Source organism: Euprymna scolopes, chromosome 2 (assembly GCF_053919585.1).
Source record: "Euprymna scolopes isolate OS-2025 chromosome 2, ASM5391958v1, whole genome shotgun sequence".
Classification (NCBI taxonomy): Eukaryota; Metazoa; Mollusca; class Cephalopoda; order Sepiida; family Sepiolidae; genus Euprymna; species Euprymna scolopes.
The window spans coordinates 161,328,350-161,347,709 of NC_136483.1; the positions used below are offsets into that span (position 1 = coordinate 161,328,350).

The 19,360-nt window shown below is 36.1% G+C and overlaps 1 protein-coding gene across 1 annotated transcript in view; it reads left to right on the plus strand.

Moving 5' to 3' along the window:
• LOC145298013 (uncharacterized) overlaps window positions 1-19,360 on the plus strand; it is a 121,806-nt gene that overhangs the window by 37,032 nt on the left and 65,414 nt on the right. Inside the window, exon 2 of the mRNA XM_080144290.1 lies at window positions 15,191-15,361. Coding sequence (XP_080000416.1) covers window positions 15,191-15,361 — 171 coding nt within the window. The remainder of the gene's footprint in view (window positions 1-15,190; window positions 15,362-19,360) is intronic.

Consider the following 19,360-nt stretch of genomic DNA (forward strand, 5'->3'; position numbering starts at 1 on the left):
GTACTGTCAGGTTGACGGGGTTTCAATGGGGAGTCCGTTGGCCCCAACTTTAGCGGATATTTTCGTCGGGTATTATGAATCCGTTATGTTTAATTCTACATCTAAACCCACTGCATATTTCAGATATGTTGACGACACTTTTGCTATTTTTCCTTCGCAAAGTGATGCGTCGACATTTTTTAATAGGTTGAATTCTTTACATGGGGCTCTCAAGTTCACTATGGAAAGTGAGAAGGACAATTCGCTTCCTTTCTTGGATGTTCTTGTCGAACGCTCAAGGGGGGCTTTCTCACTACAATTTATAGAAAGCCGACATTTACTGGCCTATATGTGAACTGGTTGTCTTTTGTACCTAAATCACGTAAGGTCGGCTTAATTAATACTTTGGTACATAGAGCCCTCATGATTTGTTCGCCTAACAGATTGGATGTCGAACTCGATAAGATCAGGGAAATATTCATCAATAATGGTTATCCTGTTGACCTTATTGATGATTGTATTTTCAAAAAGGTTGCGGATTTTAAATCCCCTAAAAAGTTTGGACCCTTGAAATGCCCGGTTTATTTAAAATTACCGTGGATAGGGGGAGGGGAGTAATATAATTTCAAAACAGATTCGAAGAAGTATTTACGATTGCTTCAATTCGGTGACCTTGCGTGTGGTATATACTACGAGACCTGCTTTTCCGTCTTTCCGCAAGGATAGTTTGCCTTACATCCAAAATAGTAATATTGTATATCAGTTTAAATGCCAGTGCGATGCTGGTTATGTTGGGCGAACATCCTTGCACCTTTTGACTCGTATAAACCAGCATGTTCCATCGAAGATCAGACAAGGGAGGATGGGGTTCGGAGGTCTCCCTCCTTCTGCAGCCTTGGACTCTGCTATTGGCCAGCATTTGGTTGACAACCCGTGCTGTGCCGATAGATATAAAATAGATTGGTTCGAGGTGCTACATAGAGCGGACTCCAAAAACCATTTAAAGATTTTGGAGGCCGTCTCTATCGCGGTGCGTCAACCTTCTTTGTGCCGGCAAAAGGAAACATCAAACGCATTGTTTCTCTTTGGGGAACTTTGAATTTTTCTCCGGCTTTTTTTTTTTTTTTTTTTTTTTTTTCTCTCCCTCGTTGTGCCAACATTTTTTAATCGTTTTTTTTAAACGTAAATAAATTTAATTAATGCCCCCGTACGTTGGCACATTAAATAAGTTCCCCTATAGAACTCTTTATTTTCGTCACAATATTATTTAGATTGCTCCTGAAGAGATGATAGCCGAAAGAGCTCTCGAGAAACTTCCGCCTACCATTTTATTTAAAACCATATATAAATTCTGTACCTCTAAACATTTATTTAAATATATATATTAGTGTTGGGACGATTAATCAGAATCGGGAATCGGAATATTTGAGTGTATTAGAATCGGTATCAAAATCGGAAAAATTTGTACGAATTTTCCGATGCCAAAATGATTCTTTTAATTGTCTTTCTTTCTTTTTTTGTTTCTTTTTTATTTTGTTTAAAACATAATTAAATTAAAACATAATCCTCCATTGCTGGTAATAACGATAAAATAATAAATATTTACCGATTTAAAACCACCAGTGAAGCTAAAATCGATAGATCGTCCCCCACAAGTATATTTTTATCTTTAGGAAAATATTTGCACATTTAACATGTGTGTTTTTACGGTAATCAGAGAAAAATACAGCTATATAGTTAAATATTTAGAGATTTATAAAGAATCGGAGTCGGTAATTGTATTGGAATCAGGAATTTAGTACGGAATCGGTAATTGTATCGGAATCAAAAAAAATATTGGAATCGTCCCATCACTAATATATATATATATATATATATATATATATATATATATATATATATATGTATATAAGAAACAATCAAGGCAATGGAAATGAAATGTTTACCCGATATAAGCAAGAGTAAACTTCAATCTAATATAAATATTAGATTTATATATTTATATTTTAATCCCAATCAAATAAAAAAAGCTCAATACGAACACAATAGAGAGTAGAGCTTATTATAAGAGAAAATAAAAGAAATGAAAACTGTAAATTAAAAGTTATAATTAAATTCGACAGAATACTCCAAAAACAATTTTCAAAATCCTTATTCTGCATAGTTTCAAAGAATGCTATTCTTGCTATTTTATTCATCAGAGGACAGAAAGAAATTAGCAAATTATAATTATAGCAGAGCTAGAATTTGCTGATTGAGGCATTAAATGAAATAGTAATTTATGATAGTTAGTCATAAATTGCAAAAAAATGTTTTCATGTCAGTTAAAAACATGTGGAAAAATGGAGGAAATGTTAAAAAGAACAAAAATAAACCGGCAATATTTCAGTGTACATGAAGACTCCTTCAATGGTAAATCCGAAATATATATATATATATATATATATATATATATATATATATATATATATATATATATATATATATATACTAGCCTGGGAGCCCGATGTTACCCGGGTGTTTGAAGGTGTATGTTGAGCAAAAAAAAAAAAAAAAGGGGGTCAATTTTTTTTAATTTGACCTCTATTATGACCCCTTAACATTTATTGTTTTGGGCTCAAATCAAGTTATTAAGTTAGATCCATGTCCAAGGAATCTATACCTAAAATTTCAAGTGTTTATACCCAAAATTGTCGGAAAAGTTTGGTAGAGTTCTCAAAGGTCAAATCGTTGAAGTTTGACCCCTTAACAGCCAAATTTCTGGCCGAAAATGTATTACAAAGATTTTTCCAAATCTCAGTACTCTGTACATAAAATTTCGAGTCTGTAGACTAAAAATGGACGGAGTTATTGTGTAGGGAAATGTACACAGACGGACAGACAGACACTTTCATTTTTATTGATATACTAGCATGGGTGCTCGGCGTTGCCTGGGTATTTGGAGGTTTATTTTGAGCAAAAAAAAAAAGCAAAAAAAAAAAAAAAAAGCGGTCAATTTTTTTAACTTTGACCCGTGTTATGACCCCTTAAAATTTATTGTTTTGGGCTCAAATCAAGTTATTAAGTTAGATCCATGTCCAAGGAACCTATATCTAAAATTTCAAGTTTTTAGACCCAAAATTGTCGGAGGAGTTTGGTAGAGTTCTCAAAGGTCAAATAGATAAACTTTAACCCCTTAACAGCCAAATTCCTGGCCGAAAACCGATCGCATCGATTTTCCCAAATCTCAGTACCCTGTATATCAAATTTCGAGTCTGTAGACTAAAAATTGACAGTTATTGTGTAGGGAAATGTACGTACACACACACACACACACACACACAGATACACATACAGAAAAATACACAGACACGTTCACTTTTATATATATACTAGCATGAGTGCCCGGCGTTGCCCGGGTGTTTGGAGGTGTATGCTGAGAAAAAAAAAGGTCAATTTTTTTTAATTTGACCCCTATTATGACCCCTTAATATTTATTGTTTTGGGCTCAAATTGAGTTATTAAGTTAGATCCATGTCCAAGGAACCTATATCTAAAATTTCAAGTGTTTAGACCCAAAATTGTCGGAGGAGTTTGGTAGAGTTCTCAAAAGTCAAATCGTTGAACTTTGACCCCTTAACAGCCAAATTTCTGGCCGAACACCGATTACCTAGATTTTTCCAAATCTCAGTACCCTGTATATCAAATTTCGTGTCTGTAGACTAAAAATTGACAGAGTTATTGTGTAAGGAAATGTACACACACACACACACAGACACACATACAGACAAATACACAGGCACGTTCACTTTTATATATATACTAGCATGAGTGCCCGGCGTTGCCCGGGTGTTTCAAGGTGTATGCTGAGAAAAAAAAAGGTCAATTTTTTAAACTTTGACCCCTATTATGACCCCTTAATATTTATTGTTTTGGGCTCAAATTGAGTTATTAAGTTAGATCCATGTCCAAGGAACCTATATCTAAAATTTCAAGTGTTTAGACCCAAAATTGTCGGAGGAGTTGGGTAGAGTTCTCAAAAGTCAAATCGTTGAACTTTGACCCCTTAACAGCCAAATTTCTGGCCGAACACCGATTACCTAGATTTTTCTAAATCTCAGTACCCTGTATATCAAATTTCGAGTTTGTAGACTAAAAATTGACAGAGTTATTGCGAAGGAAAATGTACACAGACAGACAGACACATTCACTTTTATATATATATATATATATATATATATATATATATATATATATATATATATATATATATATATATATATATATAGTGACAAATTTGTTAAATTAGACCCTGTTGACACCCATGATTCCACGAGTACTCTGCAATTTAAATTCCAGAAAAAATTAGTTAAATGGGTAAAAAGTGGTTTACTTTCTTCTGAGGTAGTTAGTGAGATTAGACCCTCGGGCTCTATCCGTCCCAGATTATATGGTCTACCCAAAACACACAAAGCGAGTATTCTATCTATGGTAGGGTCCTCACAACAGAATGTTGCAAAATGGATCTTCAATATTCTTCAGCCAGTATCAAATTATTATAGTAAATACTGTCTGAAAGATTCATTTCATTTCGCTGACTACATGCAAAAATCAAATAAATTTATGTGTTCGTATGATATCAGCAATTTATTTACTTGAGCCCAGTTTTAGAAACGATAGATATTTGTGCTGACTTTTTATATCGCAACCAAAGTCCAACACCTTCCGTTCCTGAACATGTATTTGTTGAATTAATTAAATTTGCCGTTACATCCGTTGAATTTAGTTTTAATGATTTAATTTACAGGCAAATTGGTGGTGTGTCGATGGGTTCCGTGTTGGGACCTACATTGGCCAACGTTTTTGTAGGATTCCATGAGGAAAAATTAATGTCTGGACCCATAAAACCATTGATCTACTTTAGATATGTAGACGACACGTTTTGCCTATTTGATAGTAATTCAGAGGCAAACGGATTTTTCTCATTACTAAACAGAATGCATCCGGCGTTAAAGTATACGTGTGAAAGTGAAGATAATTCTGCCCTGGCGTTTCTCGATGTTTTGGTAACGAAAACTCCATCTAGTTACCTTACATCGATTTATCGCAAAGCAACATTCACTGGGCTGTATACACGCTGGGATTCATTCTGCCCTAACAAGCGCAAATATAATTTACTTTGGACATTAACACATCGTGCCCTAATGATCTGCTTGCCAGAAAAATTGGATGAGGAATTAAATACAATTACAGATGCTTTGTCCAATAATGGGTAACCTTTAGATGTAATTGAAACCACCATTAAAAGGAAAAGAGTAGATTTTGTACGAACAAAACCCAATATGGTTGATAAATGTCCGGTTTATATTCGATTGCCGTGGTTGGGGAAAGTAAGTGAAAAATTCACCAAACAAATTAGTTCAACTGTTGAAGGATGTTATTTTGCTTCAAATGTTCGGGTTGTGTATAATACAAAACCATTAATGGCTTCCAATAAAAAAAGATGCTCTACCCCTTCATCATATTAGTAATGTCATTTATTCATTTAAATGTGGTTGCAGTGCCGACTACGTAGGTCAAACGTCTTTAAAATTAGTAAGTCGCATACAACAACATGTACTGAGAAAAATCAGGAATGGAACATTCCTACCTACCGACGCTGCATACAACACATATGGATCCGCTATAACGGAACACTTTATTAAATACCGGGATTGTGTAACGAACTTCAGCATCGACTCTTTCTCCGTATTGAGTCGAGCTCACTCCGTATATCATCTAAAAGTCTTGGAGACTGTTCATTTCGTACATTTATAAGCTACAATCAACATCCAAATGAATGCTTTGACGATAATTACGGTTTTCAAAAGGCGAACAATTAAAAGATACATCTGCCTTACTTAAAAATTGTTAGGTTTATTTATGGTGTCTTTTACATATAAAAAAAAACACCCAATACTTTTGCTGATGAGGAGACTTTGTTTAAAAAAAACTATATGTCAAAATTATTGTCCGTGACTAAATGGCTATCACAATAAAAACATCGTTTCCGAAACGATCGTACAAATTATTGACTTTGTTGTTGTTTCTTCTTATGAAACAGATTTTTAATTTTTAATTCTAATTTGAATTTTAAATTATCAATCACATTACTAAATATTAAAGTAGCTCTAGGATATTTGCCTATCGAGCTTATTATATATCTGAATTACAACGGGCACTGTTCTTTTCTTGTATTTTAATTAAATTAGTAATTTTACTATCACATTAAAATACATTCTGCTCTTTAGACTACTGTTCTAACCTCCTTATATATATATATATATATATATATATATATATATATATATATATATATATATATATATATATATAACAGTAGATGTATATATGTATGTGTTTAACCAATGAACTCTTAGACTACTAGTCACATAACACAAAAGGTAACAGGAAATAGTACTCATACACCAAGGATGGTTTATAACGAGTAAAATCTTTGTTTGGATGGATGAATAACGTGTACAGAAATATTTCAGCAAGTTGAAATGCAAAATCTTCATTTCGACTTGCTGACATATTTTTACTTCTTTCTGCTGACATATTTCTATTAGTTTTACACACATGCAAATTCAATCATAATTATAGCTAAATGTAGTTTAATTTTAAATCTTTCTTATCTATCTGTCGGGTTAGTCCAAATGGTAGCGAATGTGACTGGAGCACTAAATGAGGGAACACAGCTTGACCACTAAATGCTTGGTTTTGATTTTAGCTGATGGCACCCAAGTAATTTTTTTAACTTTTAAAATCAATATTATACAAATACAGGGTGTCCATAAAGTCTGTGTGCATTAAAAAAAATTATGACTTTATTTGCATACAAATAAACTATATCTAATTTGTCCACCAATGTTCAATCATAAATGTTCAACAGTCTTTGTTTTATCACGGTTCAATGTTAAGCATGCTGAATGAATATTTTATTTTCCTAATTTTAGATATTATACATCTGGAGCAATGACGGTGAAGACAATACCAACTTTGTGGTGGTTCGTTTTGCATTATTTTGTTATTCTTACTTTTATCTGGTCATATAAACATACACAATACACACAGACAACTGCCATTTTATAAGATGTGCAAAATTGTTTATAGAACTGACCAACTCCTCTCTTGGCAATGTCCTGATTATTGCTCTTCAATTGAGAGATAGTCTCAGGATTGTTTCTATAAACATTTTCTTTAAGATAAACCCACAGATTCAAATCCCTTGCAAAGAAGATTTGTTCCTGGAAATTTCATCTGAGGCTGGACGTACAAAGGCTTGTATTATTTTGGACTACTATCCGCATTTTGATTCACAACATTTTCGCCGATGTAGCTTCTGATCCTTGCATCTTTTCAAACTCTAAAATTGTTATGAATCGGTAAGCAGTCCAGAAGAAAAACACCAACTTTGGATTAGGTGAAACTCTGATCTAAGAAGTAATCAAAGTTCCATTGGTCATTCCGTTGCGTCACTAAAAATACCAATTTGTTACTTGCTACTTGGCCTTCGGGCCACGATCAAAGTGTAGTATCTGTTCCGGCAGATACTGCACTTAAGATAATTTGTACCAGTCAATGGAGGGGAAACCCTCTATACTGGGACAATTATTTTTGGTAACCAGAGTGACCCCTTTTAGGGGAGCTGGTTTTTACCTCACATTAAAAACGGCCTTGTGCCTAATTTGCTCAGTGGGGGAGCAAATAAATACCATCTGTTCCGGCAGATACTGCAAGCAAAGACCATATGTGGGGGCAACTCCACATATAAGACCTTGGTCAATGTAGGGCAACCCTTCATACCAATTGTCACTATCCAGCTCCCCTACTCCCTGGGGAGTTGGTCCCCATTTCCCCTTCACTCCTCACATTAAAAATCGGCCTTGTGCCTAATTTGCTCGGTGGGGGAGCAAATAAATACCATCTGTTCCGGCAGATACTGCAAGCTATGACTAGCTATGACTAGCTATGACTAGCAAAGACCAGATGTGGGGGCAACCCCACATGCCTGACCTTTAACCAGCTCCCATTTCCCACCTCTCGGGAGCTGGTCCCCTTTTCCCTTCCCCCTCCCTTCACTCCTCACATTAAAAATTGGCCTTGTGCCTAATTTGCTCGGTGGGGGAGCAAATAAATACCATCTGTTCCGGCAGATACTGCACTTAAGATAATTTGTACCAGTCAATGGAGGGGAAACCCTCTATACTGGGACAATTATTATTTTTGGTAACCAGAGTGACCCCTTTTAGAGGAGCTGGTTTTTACCTCACATTAAAAACGGCCTAATTTGCTCAGTGGGGGAGCAAATAAATACCATCTGTTCCGATAGATCAACATCAACAACTACTTGGCCTTGCGCGGCACGGGCGACAAGATCAAAGTGTAGCATCTGTTCCGGCAGATGCTGCACTTAAGATAATTTGTACCGGTCAATGGAGGGGAAACCCTCTATACTGGGACAATTATTATTTTTGGTAACCAGAGTGCCCCCTTTTTGCCTACTTTTAGGGGAGCTGGTTTTTACCTCACATTAAAAACGGCCTTGTGCCTAATTTGCTCAGTGGGGGAGCAAATAAACACCATCTGTTCCGGCAGATACTGCAAGCTATGACTAGCTAGGACTAGCTATGACTAGCAAAGACCAGATGTGGGGGCAACCCCACATGCCTGACCTTTAACCAGCTCCCATTTCCCATCTGTTCCGGCAGATACTGCAAGCTATGACTAGCTATGACTAGCTATGACTAGCAAAGACCAGATGTGGGGGCAACCCCACATGCCTGACCTTTAACCAGCTCCCATTTCCCACCTCTCGGGAGCTGGTCCCCTTTTCCCTTCCCCCTCCCTTCACTCCTCACATTAAAAATTGGCCTTGTGCCTAATTTGCTCGGTGGGGGAGCAAATAAATACCATCTGTTCCGGCAGATACTGCACTTAAGATAATTTGTACCAGTCAATGGAGGGGAAACCCTCTATACTGGGAGCAAATAAATACCATCTGTTCCGATATATGCTGCAAGCTATGACTAGCAAAGACCAGATGTGGGGGCAACCCCACATGCCTGACCATTAACCAGCTCCCATTTCCCACCTCTCGGGAGCTGGTCCCCTTTTTCCCTTCCCCCTTCCTTCACTCCTCACATTAAAAATCGGCCTTGTGCCTAATTTGCTCGGTGGGGGAGCAAATAAACACCATCTGTTCCGGCAGATACTGCAAGCTATGACTAGCAAAGATCAGATGTGGGGGCAACCCCACATGCCTGACCTTTAACCAGCTCCCATTTCCCACCTCTCGGGAGCTGGTCCCCTTTTTCCCTTCCCCCTCCCTTCACTCCTCACATTAAAAATCGGCCTTGTGCCTAATTTGCTTGGTGGGGGAGCAAATAAATACCATCTGTTCCGGCAGATGCTGCAAGCTATGACTAGCTATGACTAGCTATGACTAGCAAAGACCAGATGTGGGGGCAACCCCACATGCCTGACCATTAACCAGCTCCCATTTCCCACCTCTCGGGAGCTGGTCCCCTTTTTCCCTTCCCCCTCCCTTCACTCCTCACATTAAAAATCGGCCTTGTGCCTAATTTGCTCGGTGAGGGAGCAAATAAATACCATCTGTTCCGACAGATACTGCAAGCTATGACTAGCTAGGACTAGCTATGACTAGCAAGGACCAGATGTGGGGGCAGCCCCACATGCCTGACCTTTAACCAGCTCCCATTTCCCACCTCTCGGGAGCTGGTCCCCTTTTCCCCCTCCCTTCACTCCTCACATTAAAAATCGGCCTTGTGCCTAATTTGCTCGGTGGGGGAGCAAATAAATACCATCTGTTCCGACAGATACTGCAAGCTATGACTAGCTATTACTAGCTATGACTAGCAAAGACCAGATGTGGGGGCAACCCCACATGCCTGACCATTAACCAGCTCCCATTTCCCACCTCTCGGGAGCTGGTCCCCTTTTTCCCTTCCCCCTCCCCTTCACTCCTCACATTAAAAATTGGCCTTGTGCCTAATTTGCTCGGTGAGGGAGCAAATAAATACCATCTGTTCTTCAGATGCGGCACTTTCATTTCTCGTTCTCTTTCAGTGGAGGAGAAATCCTTCACGACTGAAACAATTTTTATTTTTGTACCTTTTCTCCACGTTAAAAAACGACCCTGGTGTCTAACTCTGTCCCATGGGGAGGCATTGTAAATAGGTACAATAGTCTGATAGCGTAGATTCTTCCGAGTGAGTCACTTGTTTGATTGAAATCATGAATGTAAGACATTTTTATTGCTCTTGTTTTCTTTGTTTGTTTGTTTTTCTTTGTTTTTTGCTAATTGTCTTCAAAAGTTTTTTGGTTTTCTTTCATGCTAGAACATGGTTATACTTAGATTTAGACTACTACTACTACTATTAATAATAATAATAATAATAATAATAATAATAATAATAATAATAATCTAATATATAAAAGTCTATATGTCTGTCTGTCTGTATGTCTCCATATTTTCACATTCTATCTTCTCCGAAACTAAAAGGGGCAGAGTGTCGCTAGGGGTCTCAAGTGATTGGACTTTTTATGGGCCGTTCTTTCATGGGTCTTTAACCGGTTAACATAGTTTTTAAAGAGTCAAAAGGGGGTAAAGATTGAAAAAATCGTTATAAATTTTGTACACTCATCTTAGTTTATTTTTAATTTTGAATTTTTATCAGTTTATGTGCGTGTCACATTGGTACAGTGGTAACGTCACCAGCTTCAAATGCTACAGTTTTGCCTTTGGTTTAGATTCTAGCTGATGGCACCCAAATATTTTTTTTTACTTTTGAAATAACGGCTCTATAATAATATATACGAAATCTGGATAAATTAAAATATCATATTTAAGCATATTTTACGACCAGGCAAAGCCGGGCAAAGCCGGGCAAAGCCGGGTGCCCCCCCTCCGCTTGTCTAATATATAAAAGGCTATATGTCTGTCTGTCTGTTTGCTTGCTTGTCTCCATATTTTCAAACTCTATCTCTTCTGAAACTAAAAGTCACAGAGCGGCGCTAGGGACCTCAAATGATTGGAAAATGTTGTGAATTGGTAAGGAACCCAGAAGAAAAACACGAACTCTGGATTAAGTGAAACAAAATAGATTGGATAAATATAAGAGAGTGGTTGAACATCAGTCTGATTGGCGCGTATTAGTCTGGGGTTGTTCTAACACCGAGAGGCATGTGCTTTTGATATTTATAGTGAAGAAGAAGAAGAAGAAGAAGAAGAAGAAGAAGAAGAAGAAATGTAGTCTGTAATGGTAGATACCATGACAAACATATAAACGAAATTTTTAACTGAACCAATTGCTTTGTTCATAGTTCATAGGGTGAGATTGTTCTCATCCTGTCAACCATGATTAAGTAAAAGTGTTAAATAATTAAGTAAATTTCTTTTTACTTTTCTTTTTCGTATAACTGTAGTGAGGACTGAACCTTCAACCTCCAGAAGACTGTAACTTAGAACTGAATTTTTGCTAAACATCTTTATGCAATTCTGAATTTTGAGATGAGATATGAATGTTATGTTGATTAACCAGACTATTAATCTCATCTTGTGCTAATAACACCCAAGATGAGAATAATAGTTCGATTAATCAACGCAAGTAAACACCTTTATCTTTTTACAGACTCTTTTAAAGTCTAGCTTGCCCCCTCCCCAAGAATTATTGGATTGTTAAGTGGTTAATTGAAAAAAAAAAAAAAAAAACTATTATTCTCATCTCGGGTGTTATTAGCACAACGTTTCGGTCGCTGTAACCTGCGACCATCTCCGGGTGTTGAAAACGTGCTTCTTTTTCTATATTAAGAAAAGAAACACACACACAAAAAAAAAAAAAAAACAAAAAAAAAAAAAAACAATGTTTAAGGAATCAAAACGAATCTTTTGAAAAATGTCATTTGGTGCAAACTGCGCAAGTCTTCTCGGCACTTGCGGCAACAAAAGTATCTTTGCTTTCATCTGTTTAGGTCTTTATCCACTTAACAGGAATTAAAATAGGAAACAAACGTTAGTTAATCTATTACTTGAATATTACAAAACAATCACAAGTGTATGTAGGTATTCGTATTATGAGGTTAAATTCCTTTTAAGAGAATGCTATAAGATTGAAATTCCACAAATTGCATGATATATAGTAGTATATATTGCATGATACATATATATATATATATATATATATATATATATATATATATATATATATATATATATATAATATCTTTATAATATAAAGCTGAATGTATGTGTGTGTCTGGTCACGAATAGGCTCCTATATGGTTGACTATTATAGAAAACTGATCACATATAATGATAGAAGATGCATCGAGACACAGGAATGGGTATGTTTGATCTGGCAAAACAGTAGTTCATTAAAATTGTGGCGTCCGCGTTCGCGCCTGGTATGGAAAAAAAAAATTAAAAATTAAAAAAAAAAAACGTTTACAAGTGTTTTTGATATATGTACATAAGAATACTTTGATAAGTATGTTTTAACTAAAATAGGGATGGTATAATAAAATTGTGGGGTCTGCGTTCGCGCCTGGCCTCCATAGAATGGAAATAGACACAAACTTTAATAAAGACTTTTCATATCTATCTGTGTAAGTATACTTTGATAATTATGTTTCTGTTCGAAGAAATATGGTATAATAAAATTATGGGGTGTTCGTTCGCACATGACCTCCATAGAATGGAAATATGTCACAAAGTTTGACAAGTTTTTTTAATATAGATCCACAGAATATTGTGATAAGTGTTTCAGTGTGAACAGGTATGGTATAATAAATTATGGGGTTCATCTATTTTATTTTTACTTTCATCATATTTTGCTTTGGTTTGGATACCCCCAAATTCAACCCAAATTTACAATCCTTCCTTTTCATAACCTATCATACTTTCATAAATCAGAGTCCATTTTCTGTATGCTGTTTTTGAACCCAGTCAACGACGGATACTTTTGCTAGTATATATATATATATATATATATATATATATATATATATATATATATACTAGCGGCGTGAGGGGGGCAGCCGGCTTTGCCCGGATGTAAAATACGCTTAAATATGATATTTTAATTTGTTCAGATTTCGTATATATTATTATAGAGTCAAGATTTCAAAAGTAAAAAATATATATATATATATATATTTGAGTGCCATCAGCTAGAATCGAAACCGAAACTGTAGACGTTGTGTGGTTGAACATATCCGGGCTTGTGGTGATGGTTATGAAATGGATAATGTAAAATAATCTTTTTTTTTTTTTTTTTACACAGTGATCACCACTTATCAAGGCCCAGAAGCCACTCAGGGATAAGGGTTATTGCAAGTACATTACGTTAGTGAGGAGATTTGCTGATATGTTTACTTAAGGGGGCGGTTCATTAGGAATTTGTTAACATTGGACTTGAAGACAACCAAGTTGTAGTCCGGAGGGAAGCAGGCAGACGGAACAGAGTTCCACAGGCGTGCAGTTCTAAGAAAGAAGCTTTGTTCATGGAATCTGCGTTTTGATTTTGGGCACAGATATAGAGTGGGGGAAATTTTTCACAGTGGATTCAGCTAGACGGGTGTTTTTCGTGAAAGATTGGCGAGGGGGGACCAGAGATTGGAGTTCAGACGAGCATCTGCCATGGAAATAACGATAAAACAAGGACAGGCTCGCAACGTCTCTTCTGTGGGAGAGAGGTTGCAGGGTAGAGAAAAGGGCTATCTTCCTATCTTTTTTTCCTTGTTTTCTTCCAAATGTTTCTAATAACATATACAACCATTATATTATGGCTACAAATATTATCGATTGTCAAAAATTAAAAAAAAATGTTGATTTGACCATCCGCAAAAAGTTAACGACAAAAGGAAACACCCCATCACTGAATAGAACATTCAGTGTCGTGGCTACATTGACAGCAAAGTCCTACAGTGGGCATTTGCAAGGACCACGAATTATTGTTATATAATAAAAAGCTGAAATTGATGTCGTCGGTTGATTGCTGGATTAAAAGTTGCACAGTGGACGTTTACAGGTGGATATTTAAGAGTCACAAATTCTTATGTGATAATTTCAACTTGAAATTGACATAGTAAGTTGATTAGGGATTTGGATAAAAAAATTCCTCTGCGTGCAGCTTCCGTTCTCATTAACATGCACTTGTTCACTGTTCATAATAACTATATCTATATATCTATAAACGTGAAAGTGTGTGTGTGTGTGTGTATGTGCGTGAAAGTGTGTGTGTGTACATTTCCCTACGCAATACCTCTGTTAATTTTAAGTCTACAGACTCGAAATTTGATATACAGGGTACTGAGATTTTGGGAAAATCTATGTGATCGGTTTTCGGCCAGACATTTGGCTGTTAAGGGGTCAAAGTTCAACGATTTGACCTTTGAGAACTCTACCAAACTTCTACGACAATTTTGGGTCTAAAAACTTGAAATTTTAGATATAGGTTCCTTGGACATGGATCTAACTTAATAACTTGAGTTGAGCCCAAAACAATAAAATTTAAGGAGTCATACATAATAGGGGTCAAATTAAAAAAATTGACCGCCTTTTTTTTTTTTTTTTTTTGCTCAACATACACCTCCAAATACCCGGGCAACGCCGGGCACCCATGCTAGTATCATTATAGTTTCATATAGCAAATCAAAAAGTTAGACTATAAACGTTGAATAATAAAACAACTTTATCTTTTTTTTATAAATGTTTGTAGCAACATATACAATCATTATACTGTCGCGACAAACAAATATGGTGGATTGTTAATGATATAATGATTGTTAATTTGGAACTACCTGCAAAAAGTTAACGGCAAAAAGAAAGCATCCGACGTGGGGACGTGGCTGAATTGACAATGAAGTCCCACGGTGGACGCTTGCAGGGATTACAAATTGTTATATAATAACAAGCTGAAATTAATATCGTCAGCTGATTAGCGATTTAAGCCCAAGAAAAATCATCCATCAAATTTCTATGCGAGCATCTTTCTTCCTTATCAACTCGCACTCCTTTGCGGCCACTAACGATACACATATCAAATTATATTTTCATGAATCCAAAAGTTTAGAATGTTGAGTGCTCGAACATATACGATGTGGTGATGGTGGTGATAAAAATGATAATGTAATATATAATCTTCCTATTTCTCTTTTTTTCTTTCAGATGTTTCTACCAACATATACAATCATTATACTATGGCTTCTCGGTACTGTGTCTGGGAAAGGAGTCTGTCCTGTAGATCTGGGTTGCAGAACTTCTACGGTCAGAGAAAATTTGGTCACTCTTAGTCTACCGCAGCAATTCAAAGCTAGAATGGAAGTGAAAGACGACAAGGTAAGATTTTCTTGGATCCAAAAAAATCTTTAAAAATAAATCTGTGGTGTAAAGAAAGAGGATACAGGGATCCTAGTGCTTGAGATTTTTCCCAAGATCTTGGGATTTCAGCTTTCACCTTGGGATCAACAATCGGACTCTTGGAAATTTGAGTAAAATCGTGTATAAGTTAATACAAATTACAGTTGAGAAGGTAAAGATGGTTTGAATATCGTTTGTTTCATTTTAAAAGATTTCTTTGCTTCTATGTTTTTTTGTTGTTTTTTTTTTTACATAAGCATCACGACTTATCAAGGCCAAGAGGTCATTCGAGGATAAGGGTTCAAGAGTGTACAGTAGAAATTGGGCAATATAGTAATCGTTAGTAATGGAAATTCAGTAACTTTGTTAACTTATATAGAACGGCTCATCAAAAACTTGTTTACGTTAGACGTGAAGACAACCATATTGTAGTCAGCTGGAAAGCAGGAAAACGGAAGACAATTCCATAGGCGTGCAGTTCTAATAAAGAAGCTTTGCTCATGGAATCTACGTTTAGGTTAAGGCACAGATAAAGAGTGGGGGAAATTAGTGATAGTGTTTTCTGCTAGATGGGTGTTTCTTGTGAAAGTTTGGCAAGGGGGACCATAGATTGGAGCTCAGCCGAGCACTTGCCATGAAAATAACGATAAAGCAGAGACAAACTCGCAACATCTCTTCTGTGAGAAAGAGATTGCAGGGAAGAGAAAAGGACATCCCCTGCGAGGCTATGAAGTCTATTTTAAACTCTATCAAGGCAGGATAAGTTCTTTCTAGCAGCTCCTGTCCAAATGTGGCAACAGTACTTCATCCTTGGACGTACCTGATTCTTATATAGATAGAGAATTGCATCAGCAGTGAGATATCTACTGGATCGATAGAAGGATCCCACAATTTTTCCAGCGGCCTTGGCAACGGATTTAATGTATGTGTTTCATTTAAGATCAGGAGTAAAGGTCAAGCCCAGAAGCTTGTTAAAACATGAGGCCTCCCCAAGATGAGAGCCATTCATTTCAATAGATGCCAGATGGGGATCAGAGCGTTGATGATTTAAAGATAAAAACTTGGTTTTAGATGCATTAAAAGTAACAAGTCACCTCTTTCCCACATTGTACCACTTGCTCAAGATCAGAGGAGAGAAAATCAGAGAGAACTTGGTCGTTTACTGTCTTAGATGTGCTACCATAGATAGTAGTGTCATCAGCATAAATATCTACGAATGATGTAAGGATGTGATTTGGAAGATCATTAATGTAGATCAGGAAGAGAGTTGGGCCCAGCATGGACCCCTGAGGGACTCCAGCATTAATACTGAGAGCTTCTGATTTCTGCCCATCAACCACTACTCTTATGCGCCTATCAGAGAGAAATTATTTAATAATTGAGAAGACATTTAACTGGTTTCATTTAACGTTTCCGCCATGACCTATTGTCAACTGTTGTAGGTAGTTCTCAAAAGAAAACAAGCAACAACATCTATGCTTCTCTTTATGTTTCTTTCAACTAACGGGAATGCGTTGCTTCAGCAGTGTCCAATGTGGTTCAGATGTGCTTGAGATGTGATGTGCCGCTGTGCTGTATGATCAATTTTCTTTTCACTGTTTTGCATTTGTTTTGAATTTTTGTGTCTATTTGATGTTATATTTTAGTATACATCTATCTATCTATCTATCTATCTATCTATCTATCTATATCTATCTATCTATCTATCAAAGTGAACGTGTCTGTGTGTCTGTCTTTGTACATTTCCCTACGCAATAACTCTGTCAATTTTAAGTCTACAGACTCGAAATTTGATATACAGGGTACTGAGATTTGGGTAAATCGATGTGATCGGTGTTCGGCCAGAAATTTGCCTGTTAAGGGGTCAAAGTTCAACGATTTGACCTTTGAGAACTCTACCAAACTTCTACGACAATTTTGAGTCTAAAAACTTGAAATTTTAGATATAGGTTCCTTGGACATGGATCTAACTTAATAACTCGATTTGAGCCCCAAACAATAAATGTTAAGAGGTCATAATAGCGATCAAATTAAAAAAATTGACTGCTTTTTTTTTTTTTTTGTTCAACATACACCTCCAAACACCCGGGCAACACCGGGCATAAATGCTATTCTATACTCCTATAAATTTGTTTTTCTTTCATGTGTATTGATACTCATATTAAAAACCCTCTTTTCTATTTATTTAAAAAGAAAATACAATTTTCTTATATATGGGTTGTCAAAATGCATCCACTAGCAAAAGATCTAGCTAATTTGCATATTCTTTTAAACATTCGTTTTTATTAATTTCTTATCAGTTTTTTCGGTTTTCTTACGGAATGATCATCTAGAGTTAACTATTACGTCTAATTATATTCATGCAGATATTCTACATAATTTATACTTACATAATATTTGCGTAAAATCTTTACAGTAAACAAAGAATTGTTTCCATATATATATTTATGTATACGTATATATTTTTGTTTAATTTATTAGTCTATCTATCTATATATTTATAAAAGTGAACGTGTCTGTGTGTCTGTCTGTGTACATTTCCCTACGCAATAACTCTGTCAATTTTAAGTCTACAGACTCGAAATTTTTTTTAACTCGACTCTTCAGACGACAAATACGGAAAAATTGGCTAAAACCATTAATTTCTTCACCCTCAACTGGGCACTTTTCTACAGGGAGGGGTCACTTTTTTCACCAATATTTTCGACAGTCATCCCCTCTTTTCGATTGTCTAGCCTTGATTTAAACGTACGCCACTTCCGGTTTGGCAGTGGTTGTAACAGTAAAGACGTCACGTTTTTTTCCCCGTTCTTTTCCTCCTTTGCGGTACAGGTTCGAGCTTGCCTTCCTACTACCACTTTTTTTTTTTTTTTTGCTTAACACACACCTTCAAACACACGGATAATGCCGGGCACCCATGCTAGTACATCTATAAAAGTGAAATTGTTTGTGTGTCTACATTTCCCTACCAAACTACTCTGTTAATTTTCAGTCTACATACTCGAGATTTGATATAAGGGGTACTGACATTTGGGAAAATCTTTTTAATCGGTTTTTGGCTAGAAATTTGGCTGTCAAGGGGTCAAAGTTTAATGATTTAACCTTTGAAAACTTTACCAAACTCCTCCGCCAATTTTAGGTCTAAACACTTGAAATTTTAAATGTAGGTTATTTGGATATAGATCAAAATTTTTTATTTGATTTGAGCTCAAAACAGTAACTATTAAGGGATCAAAATTGGGATCAAAGTTAAAAAAAAATTACCTCTGCGGTCTCTATTACTTAGCCAATTTCTAGTCCAAACATTTGATATTTTACATAAAGGTTATTTAGAGATAGGGCAAGCTTTTTAATCGATTTATGTCGAAAATTTGAGCTGCCAGAGAGTCAAAGTTCAAAAGATTTAACCTTTGCGGTCTCTAGCAAACTACTCAGCCAATTTTTGGTCTAAACATTTGAAATTTTACATGACGGGTATCCAGACATGCGGTAAGCATTTTAATCAGTTTGTGAGCGAAAATGTAGCTGCCAAAAGGTTAAAGTTGAAAGAGTTGACCTTTGTAGATGTTGCCAAACTCTCCGCCAATTTTGGATCTAAACACTTGAAATTTTAAATGTAGGTAACTTGGACATGGGTTAAATTTTTATTTTGATTTGAGACCAAAACAATAAATGTTAAGGGGTCAAAATTGGTGTCAAAGTTTGAAAACAAATTACCTCTGTAGTCTCTATCAAATTACGCAGACAATTTTTGGTCTAAACATTTGAAATTTTGCATAAAAGGTATTCACACATAGGGCAAGTTATGAATAGTACATAGTGCCCGAGCAAAGCCAGATTGAACTGCTACTATACTATATGCACAATCATTGAACATAACTCTTATCACTTTATGTCTTTACCTAGCCAAAACCAGTTTTATAATGGGCACTTTTTTAACAGTTTCAGAAACGGCCATTAAAAAAATTGAGATTTCTT